This window comes from Pristiophorus japonicus, chromosome 9 (genome assembly GCF_044704955.1).
Source record: "Pristiophorus japonicus isolate sPriJap1 chromosome 9, sPriJap1.hap1, whole genome shotgun sequence".
NCBI classification, from domain to species: domain Eukaryota; kingdom Metazoa; phylum Chordata; class Chondrichthyes; family Pristiophoridae; genus Pristiophorus; species Pristiophorus japonicus.
In genome coordinates this window covers 226,299,155-226,324,090 of record NC_091985.1, presented here as the reverse complement: position 1 = coordinate 226,324,090, position 24,936 = coordinate 226,299,155, and the positions used below count along the sequence as shown (strand labels likewise).

The following is a 24,936-nucleotide window of genomic DNA, read 5'->3' as shown; positions in this document are numbered from 1 at the left end:
CTGACTTGGACCTATCATATTACCTCTTTCCAAATGCACTGCGATGACATCCTTAATAATTGATTCCATCATTTTACCCACTACCGATGTCAGGCTGACCGGTCTGTAATTCCCTGTTTTCTCTCTCCCTCCTTTTTTAAAAAGTGGGGTTACATTGGCTACCCTCCACTCCATAGGAACTGATCCAGAGTCAATGGAATGTTGGAAAATGACTGTCAATGCATCCACTATTTCCAAGGCTACCTCCTTAAGTACTCTGGGATGCAGTCCATCAGGCCCTGGGGATTTATCGGCCTTCAATCCCATCAATTTCCCCAACACAATTTCCCGACTAATAAGGATTTCCCTCAGTTCCTCCTCCTTACTAGACCCTCCGACCCCTTTTATATCCGGAAGGTTGTTTGTGTCCTCCTCAGTGACTACCGAACCAAAGTACTTGTTCAATTGGTCCGCCATTTCTTTGTTCCCCGTTATGACTTCCCCTGATTCTGACTGCAGGGGACCTACGTTTGTCTTTACTAACCTTTTTCTCTTTACATATCTATAGAAACTTTTGCAATCCGTCTTAATGTTCCCTGCAAGCTTCTTCTCGTACTCCATTTTCCCTGCCCTAATCAAACCCTTTGTCCTCCTCTGCTGAGTTCTAAATTTCTCCCAGTCCCCGGGTTCTCTGCTATTTCTGGCCAATTTGTATGCCACTTCCTTGGCTTTAATGCTATCCCTGATTTCCCTTGATAGCCACGGTTGAGCCACCTTCCCTTTTTTATTTTTACGCCAGACAGGAATGTACAATTGTTGTAGTTCATCCATGCGGTCTCTAAATGTCTGCCATTGCCCATCCACAGTAAACCCCTTCAGTATCATTCGCCAATCTATCCTAGCCAATTCACGCCTCATACCTTCAAAGTTACCCTTCTTTAAGTTCTGGACCATGGTCTCTGAATTAACTGTTTCATTCTCCATCCTAATGCAGAATTCCACCATATTATGGTCACTCTTCCCCAAGGGGCCTCGCACAACGAGATTGCTAATTAATCCTCTCTCATTACACAACAATCAGTCTAAGATGGCCTCCCCCCTAGTTGGTTCCTCGACATATTGGTCTAAAAAACCATCCCTTATGCACTCCAGGAAATCCTCCTCTACCGTATTGTTTCCAGTTTGGTTAACCCAATCTATGTGCATATTAAAGTCACCCATTATAACTGCTGCACCTTTATTGCACGCACCCCTAATTTCATGTTTGATGCCCTCCCCAACATCACTACTACTGTTTGGAGGTCTGTACACAACTCCCACTAACGTTTTTTGTCCTTTGGTATTCTGCAGCTCTGCCCATATCGATTCCACATCATCCAAGCTAATGTCCTTCAGAACTATTGCCTTAATTTGCTCCTTAACCAGCAATGCTACCCCACCTCCTTTTCCTTTTATTCTATCTTTCCTGAATGTTGAATCACATCCCGACTGAACCATGTTCATTCTGACAGTTGGGGTTTGTTTAGAAACATAGAAAATAGGTGCAGGAGTGGGCCATTCGGCCCTTCATGCCTGCACCGCCATTCAATGAGTTCATGGCTGAACATGCAACTTCAGTACCCCATTCCTGCTTTCTCACCATTCCCCTTGATCCCCCTAGTAATAAGGACTTCATCTAACTCCTTTTTGAATATATTTAGTGAATTGGCCTCAACAACTTTCTGTGGTAGAGAATTCCACAGGTTCACCACTCTGGGGGAAGAAATTCCTCCTCATCTCGGTCCTAAATGGCTTACCCCTTATCCTTAGACTTTGTCCCCTGGTTCTGGACTTCCTCAACATTGGGAACATTCTTCCTGCATCTAACCTGTCTGTCCCCGTCAGAATTTTAAACGTTTCTATGAGGTCCCCTCTCATTCTTCTGAACTCCAGTGAATACAAGCCCAGTTGATCCAGTCTTTCTGGATAGGTCAGTCCCGCCATCCCGGGAATCAGTCTGGTGAACCTTCGCTGCACTCCCTCAATAGCAAGAATGTCCTTCCTCAGGTTAGGAGACCAAAACTGTACACAATACTCCAGGTGTGGCCTCACCAAGGCCCTGTACAACTGTAGCAACACCTCCCTGCCCCGTACTCAAATCCCCTCGCTATGAAGGCCAACATGCCATTTGCTTTCTTAACCGCCTGCTATACCTGCATGCCAACCTTCAATGACTGATGTACCATGACACCCAGGTCTCTTTGCACCTCCCCTTTTCCTAATCTGTCACCATTCAGATAATAGTCTGTCTCTCTGTTTTTACCACCAAAGTGGATAACCTCACATTTATCCACATTATACTTCATCTGCCATGCATTTGCCCACTCACCTAACCTATCCAAGTCGCTCTGCAGCCTCATAGCATCCTCCTCGCAGCTCACACTGCCAACCAACTTAGTGTCATCCTCAAATTTTGAAATACTACATTTAATCCCCTCGTCTAAATCATTAATGTACAGTGTAAACAGCTGGGGCCCCAGCACAGAACCTTGCGGTACCCCACTAGTCACTGCCTGCCATTCTGAAAAGTCCCCATTTACTTCTCTTTGCTTCCTGTCTGACAACCAGTTCTCAATCTATGTCAGCACACTACCCCCAATCCCATGTGCTTTAACTTTGCACATTAATCTCTTGTGTGGGACCTTGTCGAAAGCCTTCTGAAAGTCCAAATATACCACATCAACTGGTTCTCCCTTGTCCACTCTACTGGAAACATCCTCAAAAAATTCCAGAAGATTTGTCAAGCATGATTTCCCTTTCACAAATCCATGCTGACTTGGACCTATCAGATCACCTCTTTCCAAATGCACTGCTATGACATCCTTAATAATTGATTCCATCATTTTACCCACTACCGATGTCAGACTGACCGGTCTATAATTCCCTGTTATCTCCCTCCTTTTTTAAAAAGTGGGGTTACATTGGCTACCCTCCACTCCATAGGAACTGATCCCGAGTCAATGGAATGTTGGAAAATGACTGTCAATGCATCCACTATTTCCAAGGCCACCTCCTTAAGTACTCTGGGATGCAGTCCATCAGGCCCTGGGGATTTATCGGCCTTCAATCCCATCAATTTCCCCAACACAATTTCCCTACTAATAAGGATTTCCCTCAGTTCCTCCTCCTTACTAGACCCTCCGACCCCTTTTATATCCGGAAGGTTTGTGTCCTCCTTCGTGAATACCGAACCAAAGTACTTGTTCAATTGGTCTGCCATTTCTTTGTTCCCCGTTATGACTTCCCCTGATTCTGACTGCAGGGGACCTACGTTTGTCTTTACTAACCTTTTTCTCTTTACATATCTATAGAAACTTTTGCAATCCGTCTTAATGTTCCCTGCAAGCTTCTTCTCGTACTCCATTTTCCCTGCCCTAATCAAACCCTTTGTCCTCCTCTGCTGAGTTCTAAATTTCTCCCAGTCCCTGGGTTCGCTGCTATTTCTGGCCAATTTGTATGCCACTTTCTTGGCTTTAATACTATCCCTGATTTCCCTTGATAGCCATGGTTGAGCCACCTTCCCTTTTTTATTTTTACACCAGACAGGAATGTACAATTGTTGTAGTTCATCCATGCGGTCTCTAAATGTCTGCCATTGCCCATTCACAGTCAACCTCTTCAGTATCATTCGCCAATCTATCCTAGCCCATTCATGCCTCATACCTTCAAAGTTACCCTTCTTTAAGTTCTGGACCATGGTCTCTGAATTAACTGTTTCATTTTCCATCCTAATGCAGAATTCCACCATATTATGGTCAATCTTCCCCAAGGGGCCTCGCACAACGAGATTGCTAATTAATCCTCTCTCATTACACAACACCCAGTCTAAGATGGCCTCCCCCCCTAGTTGGTCCTCGACATATTGGTCTAAAAAACCATCCCTTATGCACTCCAGGAAATCCTCCTCCACCGTATTGCTTCCAGTTTGGTTAGCCCAATCTATGTGCATATTAAAGTCACCCATTATAACTGCTGGACCTTTATTGCACGCACCCCTAATTTCATGTTTGATGCCCTCCCCAACATCACTGCTACTGTTTGGAGGTCTGTACAGAACTCCCACTAACGTTTTTTGCCCTTTGGTGTTCTGCAGCTCTACCCATATAGATTCCACATCATCCAAGCTAATGTCCTTACGAACTATTGCCTTAATTTCCTCCTTAACCAGCAATACTACCCCACCTCCTTTTCCTTTTATTCTATCTTTCCTGAATGTTCAATACCCCTGGATGTTGAGTTCCCAGCCCTGATCATCCTGGAGCCACGTCTCCGTAATCCCAATCACATCATATTTGTTAACATCTATTTGCACAGTTAATTCATCCACCTTATTGCGGATACTCCTTGCATTAAGACACAAAGCCTTCAGGCTTGTTTTTTTAACACCCTTTGTCCTTTTAGAATTTTGCTGTACAATGGCCCTTTTTGTTCTTTGCCTTGGGTTTCTCTGCCCTCCACTTTTCCTCATCTCCTTTCTGTCTTTTGCTTTTGTTTCCCTTTGTCTCCCTGCATTGGTTCCCATCCCCCTGCCCATATTAGTTTAACTCCTCCCCAACAGCACTAGCAAACACTCCCCCTAGGACATTGGTTCCGGTCCTGCCCAGGTGCAGACCGTCCGGTTTGTACTGGTCCCACCTCCCCCAGAACCGGTTCCAATGCCCCAGGAATTTGAATCCATCCCTGCTGCACCACTGCTCAAGCCACGTATTCATCTGCGCTATCCTGCGATTCCTACTCTGCTGATGTTAATAACCCTAAAACTGGACTGGACTTTAATATTCTGGATATATTGCTGATGGTGTTCTCGGGGCTGCAGTGTCCATTTAAGAAATGCTATGTGTTATCTTTCCCCTTAATTCAGCAACTCTGAACAGAAAGTTAGTTTGCATTAAAATTATTAACTTTTTCTGCAACCTTAAATTGATCTTTGGTGAGTCGGTGTGTCAAAGTTTCCACTGAATAAAATTTCCAATTAGAAAGAGCTTGCTGACAATTCTTACTGACTTGCACATTACACACAGTGGCCCCTCCATTATCCACCAGAAAGAAGGGGAATGGGAATTGGTGGGGAATCAGTGTCCCCAAATGTTGGCCCTCCCGTCTGATGTAGCAATCCCCTCAGCACGGGAATGGAGACAAGTCCAGACCAAAACTGTGCAGTACTCCAGGTGTGATCTTACCAACGCCATGTACAGCTGTAGCAGGACTTCCCTACTTTTATTCTCCATCCCCCTTGCAATAAAGGCCAGCATTCCATTTACTGATTACTTGCTGTACCTGCATGCTAATTTTTTGAGTTTCATGTACAAGAACCCCCCAGATCCTTCTGTACTACAGCATTTTGTAATTGTCCCATTTAAATAATTTGTTTTTTTACTTTTTCCTACCAAAGGAGATAACCTGACATTTTACCACATTATAGTCCATCTGCCAGATTTTTGCCCACTCATGAGCCTATCTATATCCCTTTGTAGATTCTTTGCGGCCTCCTCACAACTTGCTTTCCCTATCTTTGTATCATCAGCAAATTTGGCTATGTTACACTCGGTCCCTTCATCCAAATCATTAATATAAATTGTAAATAGTTGAGGCCCCAGCACTGATCCCTGTGGCACCCCACTAGTTACAGTTTACCAACCTGAAAATGACCCATTTATCCTGACTCTCTGTTTTCTGTTAGTTAGCCAACCCTCTGTCCATGCTGATATATTACCCACAACCCTGTGAGCGCTTAGCTTGCGCAGTAATCTTTTGTGTGGCACTTTATCGAATGCTTTCTGGAAATGCAAATATACGACATCAACTGGTTCCCCTTTATCCACTCTGCTCGTTACATCCTCAAACAACTCCAGTAAATTTGTCAAACATGATTTCCTTTTCATAAAACCATGCTGACTCTGACTGCAATATGATTTTCAAAATGTCCTGCTACTACTTCCTTAATAATGGACTCCAGTACTTTCCCAATGACAGATGGTAGGCTAACTGGTCTATAGTTTCCTGCCTTCTGACTCCCTCCTTTCATGAATAAAGGGTATTACATTTGCAGTTGGGACCTCCTCAGAATTCAGGGAATTTTGGTAGATTACAACCAATGCATCCACTATCTCTGCAGCCACTTCTTTTAAGACTCTAGAATGCATGCAATCACGTCTGGGAGACTTGTCCATCTTTAATCCCATCAGTTTGCTGAGTACTTCATCTCTAGTGATAGTGACTGCTTTAAGCCATGCCCACGCCCCCCGCTAACCCCACCCCAACACCGCAATAGCTTCTCAATTATCAACTGTTGGGATGTTTTTAGTGTCCTCCACCGTGAAGACCGATACAAAATATTTCTTCACAATCTCTGCCATTTCCATGTTTCCCATTATGAATTCTCCAGTCTCATCCTCTAAGGGACAACGTTTACTTTAGCTGTTCGTTTCCATTTTATATACCTGAAGAAACTCTTACTGTCTGTTTTTATAATTCTTGCTAGTTTGTTCTCATCTGCTATCTTCTCTCTCTATCATTTTTTTAGTCATCCTTTGCTGGTTTCTAAAAATTTCCACTGACCTTTGCAACATTACATCAGACAGGAGGGGATTGGTGTCAGTGACTGGGGTGGGTTTATATCAGATAGGAGGGGATTGGTGTCAATGACTGTAGGGTTGGTTTATATCAGACAGGAGGGGATTGGTGTCGGTGACTGTGGGGTTGGTTTATATCAGACAGGAGGGGATTGGTGTCATGGAATCATAGCAGTTTACAACACAGAACGAGGCCATTAGGCCAATCATGTCTCTGCGGCCTAATCCCACTTTCCAGCTCTTGGTCCATAGCCCTGTAGATTATGGCACTTCCGGTGCTCCAAGTACTTTTGTAAATGCGATGAGAGTTTCTGCCTCTATTACTCTTTCAGGCAGTAAGTTCCAAACTCGCACCTCCCTCTGGAGGTTATGCTAGAACTGTATGAAACATTAGCAACTGGAGTACTCTCACAGTTCTGGTCACCCCATCAACCTGTTGGGCCAGCCCAGGCTCAGCCTGTTGGGCAGCACATAAGGACCAGTGTTGATCAGAGAAAATCAGCAGCTCGTTGATTCTATTCTCACTCTGCACACAGCGGGTGCAGAACTGAACCCAACCTTGTAAACTCAAAATGCATCGTCACAGTCACACCGGGGAGAGGCCATTCACCTACTCTGTATGTGGGAAGGGATTCACTCGGGCATTCCTCCTGCTGAGACACCAGCGAGTTCACAAGTGACTGCAGGGATTGGATTCTATTGTTATTGCTGCTATTAATTGCATCCTGACCGAATCGTATTTGTTCTGTCAGTTGGGGTTTGTTTCTGCTGATGTTAACCCCTATAACTGGGCTGGAGTTTAATATTTTGATATTTCAACTAACTGTTGATATTTTATGTCTCCAAGAGGAGACTAATTGATGTCCTGTTACTGACTGTTCTATTTTGGACCTTTTTCTCCTTTCTAACTCTGGATTACTTCAGTTCTCATCTGTGGTTACTGTCAGGGAAAAGTCCCAGTTCCCCATACCTTCCAGAGTGCCTCTCCTAGCATTGGTATCGAAGGAAGGTGTCGGGTAACATGCCCGGGATCACTAAACACAAAACCCAGTCTGTTAATCACTTTTAGATACGAGACTTAGCGTGTGCCCCACAGCATCTCTCTCATCTTCTGTGTGAATGGAGCATCATGCCTGTAAACTTGGTTTAAATTTAAATCTGAATCCACTCAGCAAACATATTTTAAAAATATGTACATGTAAACCGATCACATCAAATAATTGGCAAAGATTTAGAGTCACCAAGATGAACAAGTAAACACATCAAGGCCCAATAAACCAGCTCTATATTCACAGGAGAAAGTCTTCCCTCCTAAGCTGTAAATTCCTCATTCTGGACACTCTCCTCCATCCTGTCTAAAATCAACATTCCTTTCATCGTCTGAGATTTATTATCTCTAGAAAGTGCTAAATCTGCACGGTGCAATTCGACGGACATTTGTTAACCTGCTGTCGCACTGTGAATGGTGCGATGTTTTGCCAGCTTGTGTAACTGGTTAAAGCTCTTCCCACAAACAGTGCACTGGAACACTCTCACTTGGGTGTGTGTGTCTCGGTGCTTTTCCAGTCACACTGATGTTTGAAATCTTTTCCCACAGACAGAACAGACAAACATTTCTCCTTCCACATTGAAAGACCGATGATATTGGGTCCCTGATGAATGGAGTGAGTGTGTCAGACCTGGAGGTGATGTTGGGTGTGAGTTTGCGGCCTGTAAATGCTGTCCCCCTTCTCTCACAGCCTGGAACAGCAGTTTACAAAAGCCCTGACTGTGAGTCCAGGATAGAAATTCACAACATTCCTCCTGGTTCCTGGCCCAGGGAAAGGCCGCGCATGCGCCCTGCTGCGCTGCCCGCCCTTTTCGGGCCTGTCACCGGGAGAAAGCCCCGCAGCTGCCCCCCGCTCGGGGAAAGGCCGAAGCCGCAGGTTGTTGTTCGGGGCCTGAGGCCCACAGCTGGTGTGTGTGAAGCGGATAATGCGGAGTGTTGTCTCTCGGGCGGGTGGAGCCTGAGGCCCGCACTCGGTGTGTGTGAAGCACGCGGCCTCCCGGGGTTTATTAACCTGCTCCCTCGCAGCCGCTGCCTCAGGTGCAGCCGCGCCACCGCGCATGCTCAGCTCACGCTGCCCGGGTGATTGACGGCGGCTCCGGGGCAAGAGGAAGAGCAGAGGGGCGGGGCTGGAAGACCGAGCGGGCGGGTTGGTCCTCCAACCAATCGGAGTGTGCGAGGGGGTGGGGCTTGCGCCCCTCAGTGGGCGGGGCTGAGCCCGGATTTCTTACACTGAGCATGCGCGGGCGGCGGTGGCCGTGGCCACAGTTGGTGGAACCCGGATGATGTGAGACACGAGACGGTGGGTTGTCGGCGCGGGGCAGGAATTAGAGCCGCGAGTGGGGCTGGTGAGCGTCATAAACACCTGGTCCAGGGCCCAATAACAGCCCAGAGGCTGAGCTCGGGGTTGTCCCGTACGCGGAGACAGGCCCGGGTCAGCGGGGTCACTGGCCGCCATGTTGGACGCTTCATGGCGCATGCGCGGCCACCTTGTTGCAAGAAGCAGGACATTTAGATTCTGATCGATCTCTTCTGCACCCTCTCTGAGGTGTAGACATCGTTCTGATAGTGTGGTGCCCAGAATTGAACACAATGTGCCAGCTGAGGCCTAACCAGTGATTTATAAAGGGTTAGCATAACTAAACATCAAATGCTGATATTTCTGTGCTGGGGTTTAGAGGGGCGAGGTTTATCCAGTCAGTTGGATGTGAGCTGAAACGTGTATTTGGAGCGGTGAGCCAGGGACACGCTGTGTAACCGGGCACAGACACTCTGCACAGCCCACACATCACTTGTTTCCCACTGGGCCCAAAAGGAATATTGACTTTAAATAGTTTTGTTTATAAATTTAATCATGCTTCTCCTATTTTACTTCTTAACTCAGATTCACTGCCTTGTTTTATTTCTTCCTCTGAGTCCCTCAACTTCATCTGGCAGCGAAATGTTGGTGACTGTTGATTGATTGCCCTGGGAACCAACAGGAAGAGAGCTTAGAGGCCGGAGGGGCCAGGGAGCAGGCTGTTCTGCAACCAATCGCGGTGTTTGAGGGGTGGATCCTGAGTCGGCCTGTCAGTGTGAACCCCTTGTTAAATAATTTATTTTTTACAAGTTAAATCGAGATTTCTTTTGTCAGCAAAACAGTTTAACATTTGACAGTATTTTATTTCCCTGGAGTTCCAATTATGAGTTCCAGACACTTCAGTGCCAAGTGGACCAGGCGTTTAAAGGTCATTCATTTCCCTCATGTCGCTGTTAGTTAAAGGTACAAAGATTGATTTCCCTTCATTATGCATCTTTAGTAGTTAAACAAAAATCTTTCCTGATAGCATGTCGCATTCTGCACTGGGGGAGACGGCTGGTGGCGTCAGCCTTTAAAATTCTCATCCTCATGTTCAAATCCCTCCAAGGCCTCGCCCCTCCCTACCTCTGTAACCTCCTCCAGCCCACCAACTCTCTTAATAAGGAGAAACAATTTTCAGTGTCAGAAAGGTCGGTAACCAGAGGACACCGATTTAAGGTGATTGGCAAATGAACCAGATGCTACATGAGGGGACAAATTAAGCAGTGAGTTGCTATGGCCTGGAACGCACTGCCTGAAAGGGTGTTGGAGCAGATTCACATGTTACTTTCAAAAGAGATAAATACTTGAGTTGAAAACATTTGCAGGGTTATGAGGTGAGAGTAGGAGAGTGGGTCTAATTCTACAGCTTCGGAGGGGCAAAAGAGGAAAGAATGTTTCAGAGAAACTAGAGCTGTCTGTTCAGAATTTCTATCCTGGGCAGGACAGCTCAGTCCCATGGAATATATACATTATATATTTCATGGGATTGAATATAATATACATTAATGATTTGGACGAAGGAATTGAATGTACTATCTCCAAGTTTGCAGATGACACTAAGCTGGGTGGCAGTGTGAGCTGTGAGGAGGCTGCTAAGAGGCTGCAGGGTGACTTGGACAGGTTAGGTAAGTGGGCAAATGCATTGCAGATGCAGTATAATGTAGATAAATGTGAGGTTATCCACTTTGGTGGCAAAAACAGGGAGGCAGAATATTATCTGAATGGTGGCAGATTAGGAAAAGGGGAGGTGCAATGAGACCTGGGTGTCATGGTACATCAGTCATTGAAAGTTGGCATGCAGGTACAGCAGGCGGTGAAGAAGGCAAATGGTATGTTGACCTTCATAGCAAGAGGATTTGAGTATAGGAGCAGGGAGGTCTTACCTCAGTTGTACAGGACCTTAGTGAGGCCACAACTTCAATATTGTGTTCAGTTTTGGTCTCCTAGTCTGAGGAAGGACATTTTTGCTATTGAGGGAGTGCAGCGAAGGTTCACCAGACTGATTCCTGGGATGGCAGGACTGACATATGAGGATAGACTGGATCGACTAGGCTTATATTCACTGGAATTTAGAAGAATGAGAGGGGATCTCATAGGAACATAAAATTCTGACGGGATTGGACAGGTTAGATGCGGGAAGAATGTTCCCGATGTTGGGGAAGTCCAAAACCAGGGGGCACATTCTAAGGAGAAGGGGTAAGCCATTTAGGACCGAGATGAGGAGAAACTTCTTCACCCAGAGAGTGGTGAACCTGTGGAATTCTCTACCACAGAAAGTTGTTGAGGCCAGTTCATTAGATGTATTCAAAAGGGAGTTAGATGTGGCCTTTACAGCTAAATGGATCAAAGGTTATGGAGAGAAAGCAGGAATGGGGTACTGAAGTTGCATGATCAGCCATGATCATATTGAATGGTGGTGCAGGCTCGAAGGGCCGAATGGCCTACTCCTGCACCTATTTTCTATGTTTCTTTGAATGCACATCCTGGGCAGGGTAGGTCAGTCCCATGGAATGTACATCCTGGGCAGGGTAGGTCAGTCCCATGGAATGTACATCCTGGGCAAGGTAGGTCAGTCCCATGGAATGTACATCCTGGGCAGGGTAGGTCAGTCCCATGGAATGTACATCCTGGGCAGGGTAGGTCAGTCCCATGGAATGTACACCCTGGGCAGGGTAGGTCAGTCCCATGGAATGTACACCCTGGGCAGGGCAGGTCAGTCCCATCAATGCACATCCTGGGCAGGACAGCTCAGTCCCATGGAATGTACACCCTGGGCAGGGTAGCTCGCTCCCATGGAATGCACACCCTGGGCCATGTGGGAAGTCCTGGATGACCACACTGCGGGAGGTGTGTTGCCAGCTGGAGCACCTTGAGCTCGGAGCTTGAGCGGCGGCTGGCATCACTGCAGTGCATCCGCGAGGCTGAGAACTTCATGCGTAGCACGTTTCAGGAGGTGGTCACCCCGCAGCTTAAGAGGCAGAGAGGGAATGGGTGACCGCCAGACAGAAGAGGAGGACCAGGCAAGTCGTGCAAGAGTCCCCTGAGTCCATCTCGTTCTCCAACCAATATTCTGTTCTGAGTGCTGGTGGGGGTGATGGTTCCTCTGGGGGAATTACAGCCAGAGCCAAGTTCACGGCACCATGGGTGGTTTAGTTGCAGGTGGGGGGGCGGGTGGCGGCGTTGGGCGGAGAACGATGAGTAGAAGAGCAAGAGTTAGGGGAGCAGACAGGCCTTTTCTGCGGCCGCATAAGTGACTCCAGGATGGTATGTTGCCTCTCTTGTCCCGGGGCCAAGGATGTCAGTGAGTGGCTGCAGGACATTCTGAGGGGGGAGGATGAACAGCCAGAAGTCGTGGTCCATATCGGCACCAATGACATAGGTAGAAAGAGGGATGAGGTTCTGCAGGCAGAGTTTAGGGAGGTAGGAGAGAAATTAAAAAGCAGGACCTCAAAGATAGTAATCTCCAGATTACTCCCGGTGCTATGTACTAGTGAGTACAGAAATAGGAGGGTAGAACAGATGAATGTGTGGCTGGAGAGGTGTTGCAGGAGGGAGGGCTTTAGATTCCTGAGGCATTGGGAACGTTTCTGGGGGAGGTGGGATCAGTACAAGCCGGCCAGGTTGCACCTCAACAGGGCCGGGACCAATATCCTCACGGGGGTGTTTGCTAGTACTAGAGGGTTTAAACTAGCATGGCAGGGGGATGGGAAACTGAAAGTAGATTCGGATGGGAGAGAAGAAAAGCTGGAATGGAAGGCAGAAAATTAGTAAGCGAAATTGAAAGGCAGAGGAAACAAAGCCTATAAAATAGGCAACAAGGGAGATTGGCAGTGCTAAATGGTATATACTTCACCGTAAATCGGCGCGGTCCCGGCATGCAAGATCACCAGCAGGCCGGGGCCATTGGAGGGAGCAGTGTGCGGTGGCATACCACTGCAGGGAGCAGCGTGTCCTGCTGCAGGAGGGAGATGGCTGCGAAGCCAGGCCGTTGATTGCAGTGTGGGCAGGCACAGCAGGAGGGGCGAAGGAGTGGCAAGAGTTTGTGGATGCAAGTGATCGGGGCCTGGGAGAGACAAGAGTTCGTGGATGCAAGTGATCGGGGCCTGGGAGAGGCAAGAGTTCGGAGCTCAGAAGAGGCGAGGGCCCAGGGGCAGCAAGGGCCAGCCCACACTGCGATATGTGTGCGTGCTTGGTCTGTGCAGCAGAGCAGGTCTCCAGTTGTCTTGGGTAATCCTTGCCACTGGACCAAGACCTAGCTCTGTCAAGCCCGTGTGGTGGCTGGTGTGCAACGGTCACCCCACGTTAAAAAATCCACACACAGGCATCTTCCACCCTTCAAGATGTAGCTCGGGACCTGGAATATTAGGTCCTTCATTAAAACACCTGTGAACTCATCCCTTTTTGGCATAGAAGCAAGTCATCCTCGCTTTGAGGGACTGTCTATGATGGTGATGATACTTCAATGGTACTTCTAGGGAATAAGGCAGATGAGCTGAGAGCACAGGTAGACGTATGCGTGGGAGTATGATATAGCTATTACTGAGATATGGCTGAAAGGGCAGGAATGGCAGCTCAACATTCCTGGTTACAGGGTTTTTAGACGAGATAGAGAGGGGGATAAAAATGAGGGGGGGGGTCACAGCATTAATTAAAGTAATAATTATAGCAGTGAGGAGGGATGATATGTTTAAAGGATCATCAAATGAGGCCATGTGGGTTGAACCGAAGAACAAAAAAGGGGCAGTCACATTGCTGGGAGTGTACTATAGACCCCCGAGCAGTCAGAGGGATAGATGAGCAAGTATGTAGGCACATTTCTGAGAAGTGCAAAAACAATAGAAATAGAAATCCACAGCGCAGAAGGAGACCATTTCAGCCCATCGTGTCCGCGCCGGCCGACAAAGAGCCACACGGCCCTCGGTCTTAGCAGCCCTGAAGGTTACATATAAACCTATGAACAATGAACAGTAATAGGGCAGTAATAGTCGGGGATTTCAACTATCTTAGTATTAACTGGGATAGATTTCATGTAAAAAGTATAGAGGGAGCAGAATTCTTGAAATGCATTCAGGTGAACTTTTTTTAGCCAATATGTAGCAAGCCCAACAAGAGAGGGGGTGGTTCTGGACTTTGTTTTAGGGAATGAAGCTGGGCAGGTGGAAGGGGCATCGGTGGGAGAGTGTTTTGGTGCTTGTGATCATAATTCAATTAGATTTAGGGTCGTTCTGGCAAAGGACAAAGGTAGACCAGGAATAAAGGTTCTCAATTGGGGAAAAACTCATTTTACTAAGCTGAGTTGTGATTCAGCCAAAGTGGACTGGAAACCGCTACTTGAAGGTAAATCAGTATCAGAGCAGTGGGAGGCATTCAAGGAGGGAGATAGTGAGGGTTCAGAGCAAGTATGTTCCCTTAAAGAAAAAGGGTTGGACCTAGAGCCCCCCGGCTGTCAAGGGGCATACAAGGTAGGATAAAGAAAGAAAGGGAAGCTTATGACAGATACCGAGGGCTAAATACTGAGGAATCTCTCGGAGTATAGAAAGTGCAGGGTTGAAATTATAAAATAAATGAGGAAAGCAAAAAGAGAGCATGAAAAAATATTGGCAAGTAAAATCAAGAAAAACCCAAAGATGTTTTATAAATACATTAAGAGCAAGAGGATAACTAAAGGAAGAGTAGGGCCTATTAGGACCATAAAGGTAACCTGTGTGTGGAGGCAGAAGATGTATCGTTTTTAATGAATACTTTCACAAAAGAGTGGGGCGATGCAGACATTGCAATCAGGGAGGAGTAGTGTGAAATATTAGATGAAGCAAAAGAGGAAATAGCAGAGGCTCTGACCATCATTTTCTAATCCTCTGTCGACAGGTGTGGTGCTGGAAAACTGCCCACGTTGTACCATTGTTTAAAAAGGGAGAAAGGGATAGACTGACTAAATACACGCCAGTCAGCCTAACCTTGGTAGTGGGAAAATTATTGAAAGAACAGGATAAATCTTCATTTAGAATGTCACGGTTTAATCAAGGACAGTCAGCATGGATTTGTTAAGGGAAGGTCATGTCTGACTAACTTGATTGAATTTTTTGAAGAGGTAATCAGGATGGACGATGAGGGCAGTGCATTTGATGTGGTGTATATTGATTTTAGCAAGGCTTTTGATAAAGTCCCACATGGCAGACTGGTCACGAAAGTAAAAGTCCATGGGATCTTGGGCAAAGTTGCATCCAAAATTAGCTCAGAGGCAGGAAGCAAAGGGTAATGGTTGATGGGTGTTTTTGTGACTGGAAGGCTGTTTCCAGTGGGGTTCTGCAGGGCTCAGTACTCGGTCCCTTGCTTTTTGTGGTATATATCAATGATTTGGACTTGAATGTAGGGATATAATTAGGAAGTTTGCAGATGATACAAAAGTTGACTGTGTGGTTAATAATGAAGAAGAATGCTGCAGACTGCAGGAAGATATCAAGGGACTGGTTTGGTGGACAGAACAGTGGCAAATGGAATTCAATCTGGAGAAGTGTGAGGTAATGCATTTGGGAAGGGCTAACAAGGAAAGGGAATTCACATTAAATGGTAGGACAATGAGAAGTGTAGAGGAACAGAGGGACCTTGGAGGGCAGGTTCACAGATCCCTGAAAGTAGTAGGCCAGGTAGATAAGGTGGTTAAGAAGGTATACGGAATGCTTGCCTTTATTAGCTGAGGCATAGAATACAAGAGCAGGGAGGTTATGCTTGAACTGTATAAAACACTAGTTAGGCCACAGCTAGAGTACTGCATGCAGTTCTGGTCACCGCATTACAGGAAAGATGTGATTGCAGTAGAGAGGGTACAGAGGAGATTTACGAGGAAGTTGCCTGTACTGGAGAATTTTAGCGATTGAGGAAAGATTGGATAGGCTGGGGTTGTTTTCTTTGGAACAGAGGAGGCTGAGGGGAGACCTAATTGAGGTGTATAAAAATTATGAGGGGCCGAGATAGAGTGGATAGGAAGGACCTATTCCCCTTAGCAGAGGGTCAACAACCAGGGGGCAGAGATTTAAAATGGTAGGTGGTTTAGAGGGGAAATCTCTTCACCCAGAGGGTGGTGTGGGTATGGAACCCACTGCCTGAAAGGGTGGTAGAGGCAGAAACCCTTGTAGCATTTAAAACGAACTTGGATGTGCAATTGAAGTGCCGTGACCTACAAGGCCACGGACCAAGAGCTAAAAAGTGGGATTTGGCTGGATAGCTCTTTGTCGGCCGGCACGGACACGATGGGCTGAATGGCCTCCTTCAATGCTGTAAACTTCTGTGATTCTAAGATGCTGTACTTACAGTGATGAAGTTTGTAAATTATGAGAAATATATAAGATTAAGGGGTGATGTAATTGAGGAGTTTAAGATGATTAAAGGAGTTGATGGGGTGGATGGAGAGAAACTATTTCCTCTGGTGAGGGAGTCCACAACAAGGGGACACAACCTTAAAATCAGAGCTCGGCCGTTCAGGGCTAATGTCAGGAGGCAATTCCTCACTCAAATGCTGATTGGCTGTTTCTCTTGTCTGGAGAGTCTAGAACTAGGAGTCATAGTCTCAGGATAACGGACGGCCATTTAGGACTGAGATGAGGAGAAATGTCTTCACTCAAAGGGTTGTGAATCTTTGGAATTCTCTGCCCCAAAGAGCTGAGGATGCTCAGTTTTGAGTATATTCAGGGCTGAGATCGATAGATGTTTGGACACTAAAGAAATCAAAGGATACGGGGATAGTGCGGGAAAGTGGAGTTGAGGTAGAAGATCGGCCATGATCTTATTGCATGGTGGAGCAGGCTCGAGGGGCTGTTTAGCCTACTCCTGCTCCTATTTCTTATGCTCTTAAAGCGTAGTGGAAATCCAGAAAACCGGGACCAATTGAAAATTCCAAAACTGAGCTTGATCGATTGTTCTTGGGCAAGGGTATTAATGGCGATGGAACCAAGACAGGCAGAGTTAAAATACTGATCAGCCACAATCTAATTGAATGGTGGGACAGGCTCAAGAGGCTGAATAGCCTATTCCTGCTTCTATGTTCCTACTTACAGTGATGACTTTTGTAAACTGCTTTTACAGGGAATTAGAAGGGGAGGATATGCAGACAGGATTAAACCTGGGTCCCTCCTGGTCTTATGTCTCAGTCACACTGGACGTTACCTTTACCCACTGAGCCATTGGGAGGAGGGTCCAGTGACCCTGCTGGAAAATGCACATGTGAGGCCTCAGGTGAAGACAGTCGAATAGCCTTTTGACACTCGCTATCGAGGTTCACACATGGACATTGGGCACATGGGTCACATATTGGAGAGAAACTGGTGAGTGTAGAGCTGAACCCAGCCAGAGTCAGCACATTCAGGGGAGGGGAGGGGGGTGGAGGGAGGGAGAGGAACCAGTGAGTGCGGAACTGAACCCAGCCAGAATCAGCATCTTCTGGCTGATTCTGGGGAGGAGAGGAGAGAAGGATAAAATAGTAGGAATTTGTGCCTTGTGCCTTGTTCTCTCCCTGGATCCTAAAACTACTGAACTCGCTCTTCCCCATCTGGTCTACAGGCTCTAAAACTGAAGCTTGGTGGCCCTCAGTCCCGACTCCTTGATTTAACTCCCCTTCTCTCCTCCTCTTTCCCCCTTGGTTGTGTTCCACACTCTGGACCCTGGCCCTTCCCCGGGGATTCTCAGTATGAACAGGGGGATGTGTGTTGAGACAGGATGTCCCAGCTTTACTCTGTATCTAACCCGTGCTGTATCTGCCCTGGGAATGTTTAATGGGACAATGTAGAGAGAGCTTTACTCTGTATCTAAACTGCTGTACCTGCCCTGGGAGTGTTTAGGAACATAAGAAAATAGAAGCAGGAGTAGGCCATTTGGTCCCTTGAGCCTGCTCCGCCATTCAATATCATGGCTGATCTGACCATGGACTCAGCTCCACTTCCCTGCCCGCTCCCCATAACCCTTTACTCCCCTAGCGCTCAAAAATCTGTCTATCTCCACCTTAAATATATTCAGCCTCCACAGCTCTCTGGGGCAGAGAATTCCATGGATTTACAACCCTCAGAGAGAAGAAATTTCTCCTCATCTCAGTTTTAAATGGGCGGCCCCTTATTCTAAGACTATGTCCCCGAGTTTTAGTTTCCCCTATGAGTGGAAATATCCTCTCTGCATCCACCTTGTCGAGCCCCCTCATTATCTTTCAATAAGATCACCTCTCATTCTTCTGAACTCTAATGTGTATAGACCGAACCTACTCAACCTATGTTCATAAGTCAACCCCCTCATCTCCAGAATCAATCTAGTGAACACTTTCTGAACAGCCTCCAATGCAAGTATATCCTTCCTTAAATACAGAGACCAAAACATAGTAAGGTTAAAATGGCCCATGATTTATTGCCGTTCCTTTTTTTACAAGTCTCCATTATTTCTTGTTTTATACTCCGTCCAATCGTGTAGCTACTGTTGGGGGCCTATAGACTATGCCCATCAGTGACTTTTTCCCTTTATTATTCCTTATCTCCACCCAAACTGATTCCACCTCTTGATACTCTGAGCCAATATCGTTTCTCACTAACACACTGATCCCATTCTTTATTAACAATGCTACCCCACCTCCTTTTCCTTTCTGTCTGCCCTTCCGAATTGTCAAATAGCCCTGAATATTTTGTTCCCAGTCCTGGTCACCTTGCAACCATGTCTCTGTAATAGCTATCAGATCATACCCATTTGTATCTATTTGTGCCGTCAATTCATCTATTTTGTTACGAATGCTGCATGCATTCAGATAAAGAGCTTTTAAATTTGTTTTTTTACCCTTTTTTCCTGCTTGTTTTCTCTGTCCTTCAAACTCACTTTCTACATGTTTGATGGGACAGTGTAGAGGGAGCTTTACTCTGTATCTAACTCCGTGCTGTACCTGCCCTGGGAGTGTTTGATGGGACAGTGTAGAGGGAGCTTTACTCTATCTAATCGGAGTGTGTTTCAGGCACACAACTAGATGCACAGAATACCCGTAGAATACAATGTAGACGTGAACCCAGCCAGATCAGCACCTTCAGGGGAGGAGAGGGAGGGGAAGCAGTGAGTGTAGAACTGAACCCAGACAGAGTCAGCACCTTCAGGGGAGGAGAGGGAGGGGAACCAGTGAGTGTAGAACTGAACTGAGCCAGAGTCAGCACCTTCAGGGGAGGAGAGGGCAATAGAGGGGAACCAGTGAGTGTAGAACTGAACCCAGTCAGAGTCGGCACCTTCAGGGGAGGAAGAAAACAGCGAGAAGGAAGAAATGATGGAGATGGGACGATGGGTTTGGATTTCAGCTCAGGGGAGGAGGGAGAGTGTGTGGGATGGGGATTTACAGCTTTGGGGGAACAAGAGAGAAAAGAATGTTCCATAGAAGCTAGAATTGTCTGTTCTGAATTTCTATTCTGTCCTTGCAGTGATGAGTTTTGTAAACTCCTTTTACAGGGTATTAGAAGGGGAGGATTTACAGACGGGGAACTCGAACCAAACATCGCATCAAGATCTGACGGAGTCACTCACTGCGTCAGGACCTGAATATCATCGGCCTTTGAATGTGGAAGGAGAAATGTTTGTCTGTTCTGTCTGTGGGACAAGATTTCAAACATCAGTGTGACTGGAAAAGCACCGAGACACACACACACCGGAGTGAGAGTGTTCCAGTGCACTGACTGTGGAAAGAGCTTTAACCAGTTACACAGCCTGAAAAAACATCGCACCATTCACAGCGGGGAGAAACCGTACACGTGTTCTGTGTGAGGACAAGGCTTCAACTGATCGTCCAACCTGGAGAGACACAAGGACACCACCGCCATGGAGAAACCGTGGGAATGTGGGGACTGTGGGAAGGGATTCAGTTACCCGTCTGAGCTGGAAATTCATCGACGCAATCACACTGGAGAGAGGCCGTTCACCTGCCCCGTGTGTGGGAAGGGATTCACTGGGTCATCCAACCTTGTAACTCACCAGCGGGTTCACACTGGTGAGAGGCCATTCACCTGCTCCGAATGTGGAAAGGGATTCATTCATTCATCCCACTTGAAGACTCACCAGCGAGTTCACACTGGTGAGAGGCCATTCATCTGCCCCGTGTGTGGGAAAGGATTCATTAAATCATCCCACCTGAAGACACACCAGCGAGTTCACACAGGGGAGAGACCTTTTAAATGTTCGGACTGCGGGAAATGCTTTAAAAGTTCCGGGCACCTGAGGCGCCATAAACTTGTTCACTCTGATAAGGGAGCTTTTAAATGTTCTGACTGTGAGAAGAGTTTTAAAACCGAAATGGATCTGCTGAGACACCAGCGAGTTCACACCGGGGAGAGACCGTTCACCTGCTCAGTGTGTGGGAAGGGATTCACTCAGTCATCCAGCCTCACTGCACACCACCTTGTTCACACTAATAAGAGGCCTTTTAAATGCTCTGACTGTGAGAAGAGCTTTAAAAGCAGAAATAGTCTGATGATGCACCAACGTATCCACACTGGGGAGAGGCCGTTCACCTGCTCCGTGTGTGGGAAGGGATTCACTCAGTCATGCCATCTCACTGCACACCAACTTGTTCACACCAATAAGAAGCAGTTTAAATGTTCTGACTGTGAGAAGAGGTTTAAAGGCAGAAATGATCTGATGATACACCAACGCACTCACACTGGGGAGAGGCCGTTCACCTGCTCTGAGTGTGGGAAGGGATTCACTCGATCATCCCACCTGCTGAGACACCAGCGAGTTCACAAGTGACTGCAAGGGTTGGAATCTGCTGTGAATCACATCGGGACTGAACCGTGTTCATTCTGACAGTCGGGCTGTGTTTCCCCTTTCACTGGGCTGGAGTTTAATTTTCTGGATATCTGACAAATAAATCAGCTTTGGTTCCAACACAGTGTGTCGATTCCTTGATTTCGCCAATATAAGGAGAATAATTGTTGTCCTGTTACCAACTGTTCCTTTTTTGGAACTTTTCTCCTCCATTTAACAAAGACCTGTCCTTATGCAGCACCTCACATGACCTCAGGATGTCCCAAAGTGCTTTACAGCCAATGAAGTACAACAACATCAAAGTACATTTGAAGTGCATTCACTGTTGTAGTATCGGAAATGCAGCAGATGATTTGCACACAGCAAGCTGCCATGAACAGCAATGGCCAGATAATCTGTTTGAGTGATATTGGTTGAGAGCTGATGGGGCCTCAGCTGAACGACTCATCTGAAGGATGGCAACACTGACAGTGCAGCAATCCTGTGCTGTATCTGCCCTGGGAGTGTCTGATGGGACCGTGCAGAGGGACCTTTACTCTGTATCTAACCCGTGCTGTACCTGACTGGAGAGTGTTCAGGCAGACACTTGGTGCTCAGAATACCCCGTTCCCCAGCACTGACATCCATCACGTTGATGAGAATAATATTAACCCAAACATAGAAAATAGGTGCAGGAGTAGGGCATTTGGCCCTTCGAGCCTGCACCACCATTCAAAAAGACTGATCGTTCACCTCAGTACCCCTTTGCTGCTTTCTCTCCATACCCCTTGATCCCTTTAGCTGTAAGGGCCATATCTAACTCTCTCTTGAATATATCCAATGAATTGGCATAAACAACTCTCTGCGGTAGGGAATTTCATAGGTTAACAACTCTTTGAGTGAAGAAGTTTCTCCTCATCTCGGTCCTAAATGGCTTACCCCTTATCCTTAGACTATGTCCCCTAGTTCTGGACTTCCCCAACATCGGGAACATTCTTCTTGCATCTAAATTCTCCAGTCCCATCAGAATTTTATGTTTCTATGAGATCCCCTCTCATCCTTCTAAACTCCAATGAATACAGGCCCAGTTGATCCAGTCTCTTCTCATATGTCAGTCCTGCCATCCCGGAATCAGCCTGGTGAACCTTCGCTGCACTCCCTCAATAGCAAGAACGTCCTTCCTCAGATTAGGGGACCAAAACTGAACACAATATTCCAGGTGAGGCCTCGCCAAGGCCCTGTACAACTGCAGTAAGATCTCCCTGCTCCTATACTCAAATCCTCTAGCTATGAAGGCCAACATACCATTTGCCTTCTTCACTGCCTGCTGTACCTGCATGCCAACTTTGACTGACTGATGTACCATGATACCCAGGTCTCGTTGCACCTCCCCTTTTTCCCAATCTGCCACCATTCAGATAATATTCTGCCTTCCTGTTTTTGCCACCAAAGTGGATAGCCTCACATTTATCCACATTATACTGCATCTGCCATGCGTTTGCCCACTCACCTAACCTGTCCAAGTCACCCTGCAGCCTCTTAGCGTGCTCCTCACAGTTCACACTGCCACCCAGCTTAGTGTCATCTGCAAACTTGGAGATATTACACTCAATTCCTTCATCCAAATCATTGATGTATATTGTAAACAGCTGGGGTCCCAGCACTGAGCCCTGTGGCACCCCACTAGTCACTGCCTGCCATTCTGAAAAGGACCCTTTTATCCCGACTCTCTGCTTCCTGTCTGCCAACCAGTTCTCTATCCACGTCAGCACGTTACCACCAATACCATGTGCTTTAATTTTGCACACCACTTTCTTGTGTGGGACCTTGTCAAAAGCCTTTTGAAAGTCCAAATACACCACATCCACTGGTTCTCCCTTGTCCACTCTACTAGTTACATCCTCAAAAAATTCCAGAAGATTTGTCAAGCATGATTTCCCTTTCATAAATCCATGCTGACTTGGACCGATCCTGTCACTGCTTTCCAAATGCGCTGCTATTTCATCTTTAATAATTGATTCCAACATTTTCCCCACTACTGATGTCAGGCTAACCCGGTCTATAATTACCTGTTTTCTCTCTCCCTCCTTTCTTAAAAAGTGGTGTTACATTAGCTACCCTTCAGTCCATAGTAACTGATCCAGAGTCGACAGACTGTTGGAAAATGGTCATAGAAAATAGAAACATAGAAAATAGGTGCAGGAGTAGGCCATTCGGCCCTTCATGCCTGCACCGCCATTCAATGAGTTCATGGCTGAACATGCAACTTCAGTACCCCATTCCTGCTTTCTTGCTATACCCCTTGATCCCCCTAGTAGTAAGGACTACATCTAACTCCTTTTTGAATATATTTAGTGAATTGGCCTCAACAACTTTCTGTGGTAGAGAATTCCACAGGTTCACCACTCTCTGGGTGAAGAAGTTTCTCCTCATCTCGGTCCTAAATGGCTTACCCCTTATCCTTAGACTGTGACCCCTGGTTCTGGACTTCCCCAACATTGGGAACATTCTTCCTGCATCTAACCTGTCTAAACCCGTCAGAATTTTAAACGTTTCTATGAGATCCCCTCTCATTCTTCTGAACTCCAGTGAATACAAGCCCAGTTGATCCAGTCTTTCTTGATCTGTCAGTCCCGCCATCCCGGGAATCAGTCTGGTGAACCTTCGCTGCACTCCCTCAATAGCAAGAATGTCCTTCCTCAAGTTAGGAGACCAAAGCTGTACACAATACTCCAGGTGTGGCCTCACCAAGGCCCTGTACAACTGTAGTAACACCTCCCTGCCCCTGTACTCAAATTCCCTCGCTATGAAGGCCAACATGCCATTTGCTTTCTTAACCGCCTGCTGTACCTGCATGCCAACCTTCAATGACTGATGTACCATGACACCCAGGTCTTGTTGCACCTCCCCTTTTCCTAATCTGTCACCATTCAGATAATAGTCTGTCTCTCACCAAATTGGATAACCTCACATTTATCCACATTATACTTAATCTGCATTCATTTGCCCACTCACCTAACCTATCCAAGTCACTCTGCAGCCTCATAGCATCCTCCACTGCCACCCAACTTAGTGTCATCTGCAAATTTGGAGATACTACATTTAATCCCCTCGTCTAAATCATTAATGTACAATGTAAACAGCTGGGGCCCCAGCACAGAACCTTGCGGTACCCCACTAGTCACTGCCTGCCATTCTGAAAAGTACCCATTTACTTCTACTCTTTGCTTCCTGTCTGCCAACCAGTTCTCGATCCACGTCAGCACACTACCCCCAATCCCATGTGCTTTAACTTTGTACATTAATCTCTTGTGTGGGACCTTGTCGAAAGCCTTCTGAAAGTCCAAATGCACCACACCAACTGGTTCTCCCTGTCCACTCTACTGGAAACATCCTCAAAAAATTCCAGAAGATTTGTCAAGCATGATTTCCCTTTCACAAATCCATGCTGACTTGGACCTATCATGTCACCTCTTTCCAAATGCGCTGCTATGACATCCTTAATAATTGATTCCATCATTTTACCCACTACCAATGTCAGGCTGACCAGTCTATAATTCCCTGTTTTCTCTCTCCCTCCTTTTTTAAAAAGTGGGGTTACATTGGCTACCCTCCACTCAATAGGAACTGATCCAGAGTCTATGGAATGTTGGAAAATGACTGTTAATGCATCCGCTATTTCCAAGGCCACCTCCTTAAGTACTCTCGGATGCAGACCTTCGCCTTCAATCCCATCAATTTCCCCAACACAATTTCCCGACTAATAAGGATTTCCCTCAGTTCCTCCTTCTTACTAGGCCCTCTGACCCCTTTTATATCCGGAAGCTTGTTTGTGTCCTCCTTAGTGAATACCGAACCAAAGTACTTGTTCAATTAGTCTGCCATTTCTTTGTTCCCCGTTATGACTTCCCCTGATTCTGACTGCAGGGGACCTACGTTTGTCTTTACTAACCTTTTTCTCTTTACATATCTATAGAAGCCTTTGCAGTCCGTCTTAATGTTCCCTGCAAGCTTCCTCTTGTACTCTATTTTCCCTGCCCTAATCAAACCCTTTGTTCTCCTCTGCTGAGTTCTAAATTTCTCCCAGTCCCCGGATTTCGCTGCTATTTCTGGCCAATTTGTATGCCACTTCCTTGGCTTTAATACTAGCCCTGATTTCCCTTGATATCCATGGTTGAGCCACCTTCCCTTTTTTATTTTTACGCCAGACAGGG

General features: G+C 46.5%; 1 protein-coding gene across 1 annotated transcript in view; it reads left to right on the top strand.

Annotated features, from left to right (window-relative positions):
• LOC139273825 (oocyte zinc finger protein XlCOF7.1-like) overlaps positions 1-20,856 on the top strand; it is a 47,332-nt gene extending 26,476 nt beyond the window's left edge. The window contains exon 3 of the mRNA XM_070890905.1: positions 19,856-20,856. Within this exon, the coding sequence (XP_070747006.1) occupies positions 19,856-20,725 (870 nt within the window). The 3' untranslated portion in view covers positions 20,726-20,856. The remainder of the gene's footprint in view (positions 1-19,855) is intronic.
• Positions 20,857-24,936: the final 4,080 nt, after the last annotated feature.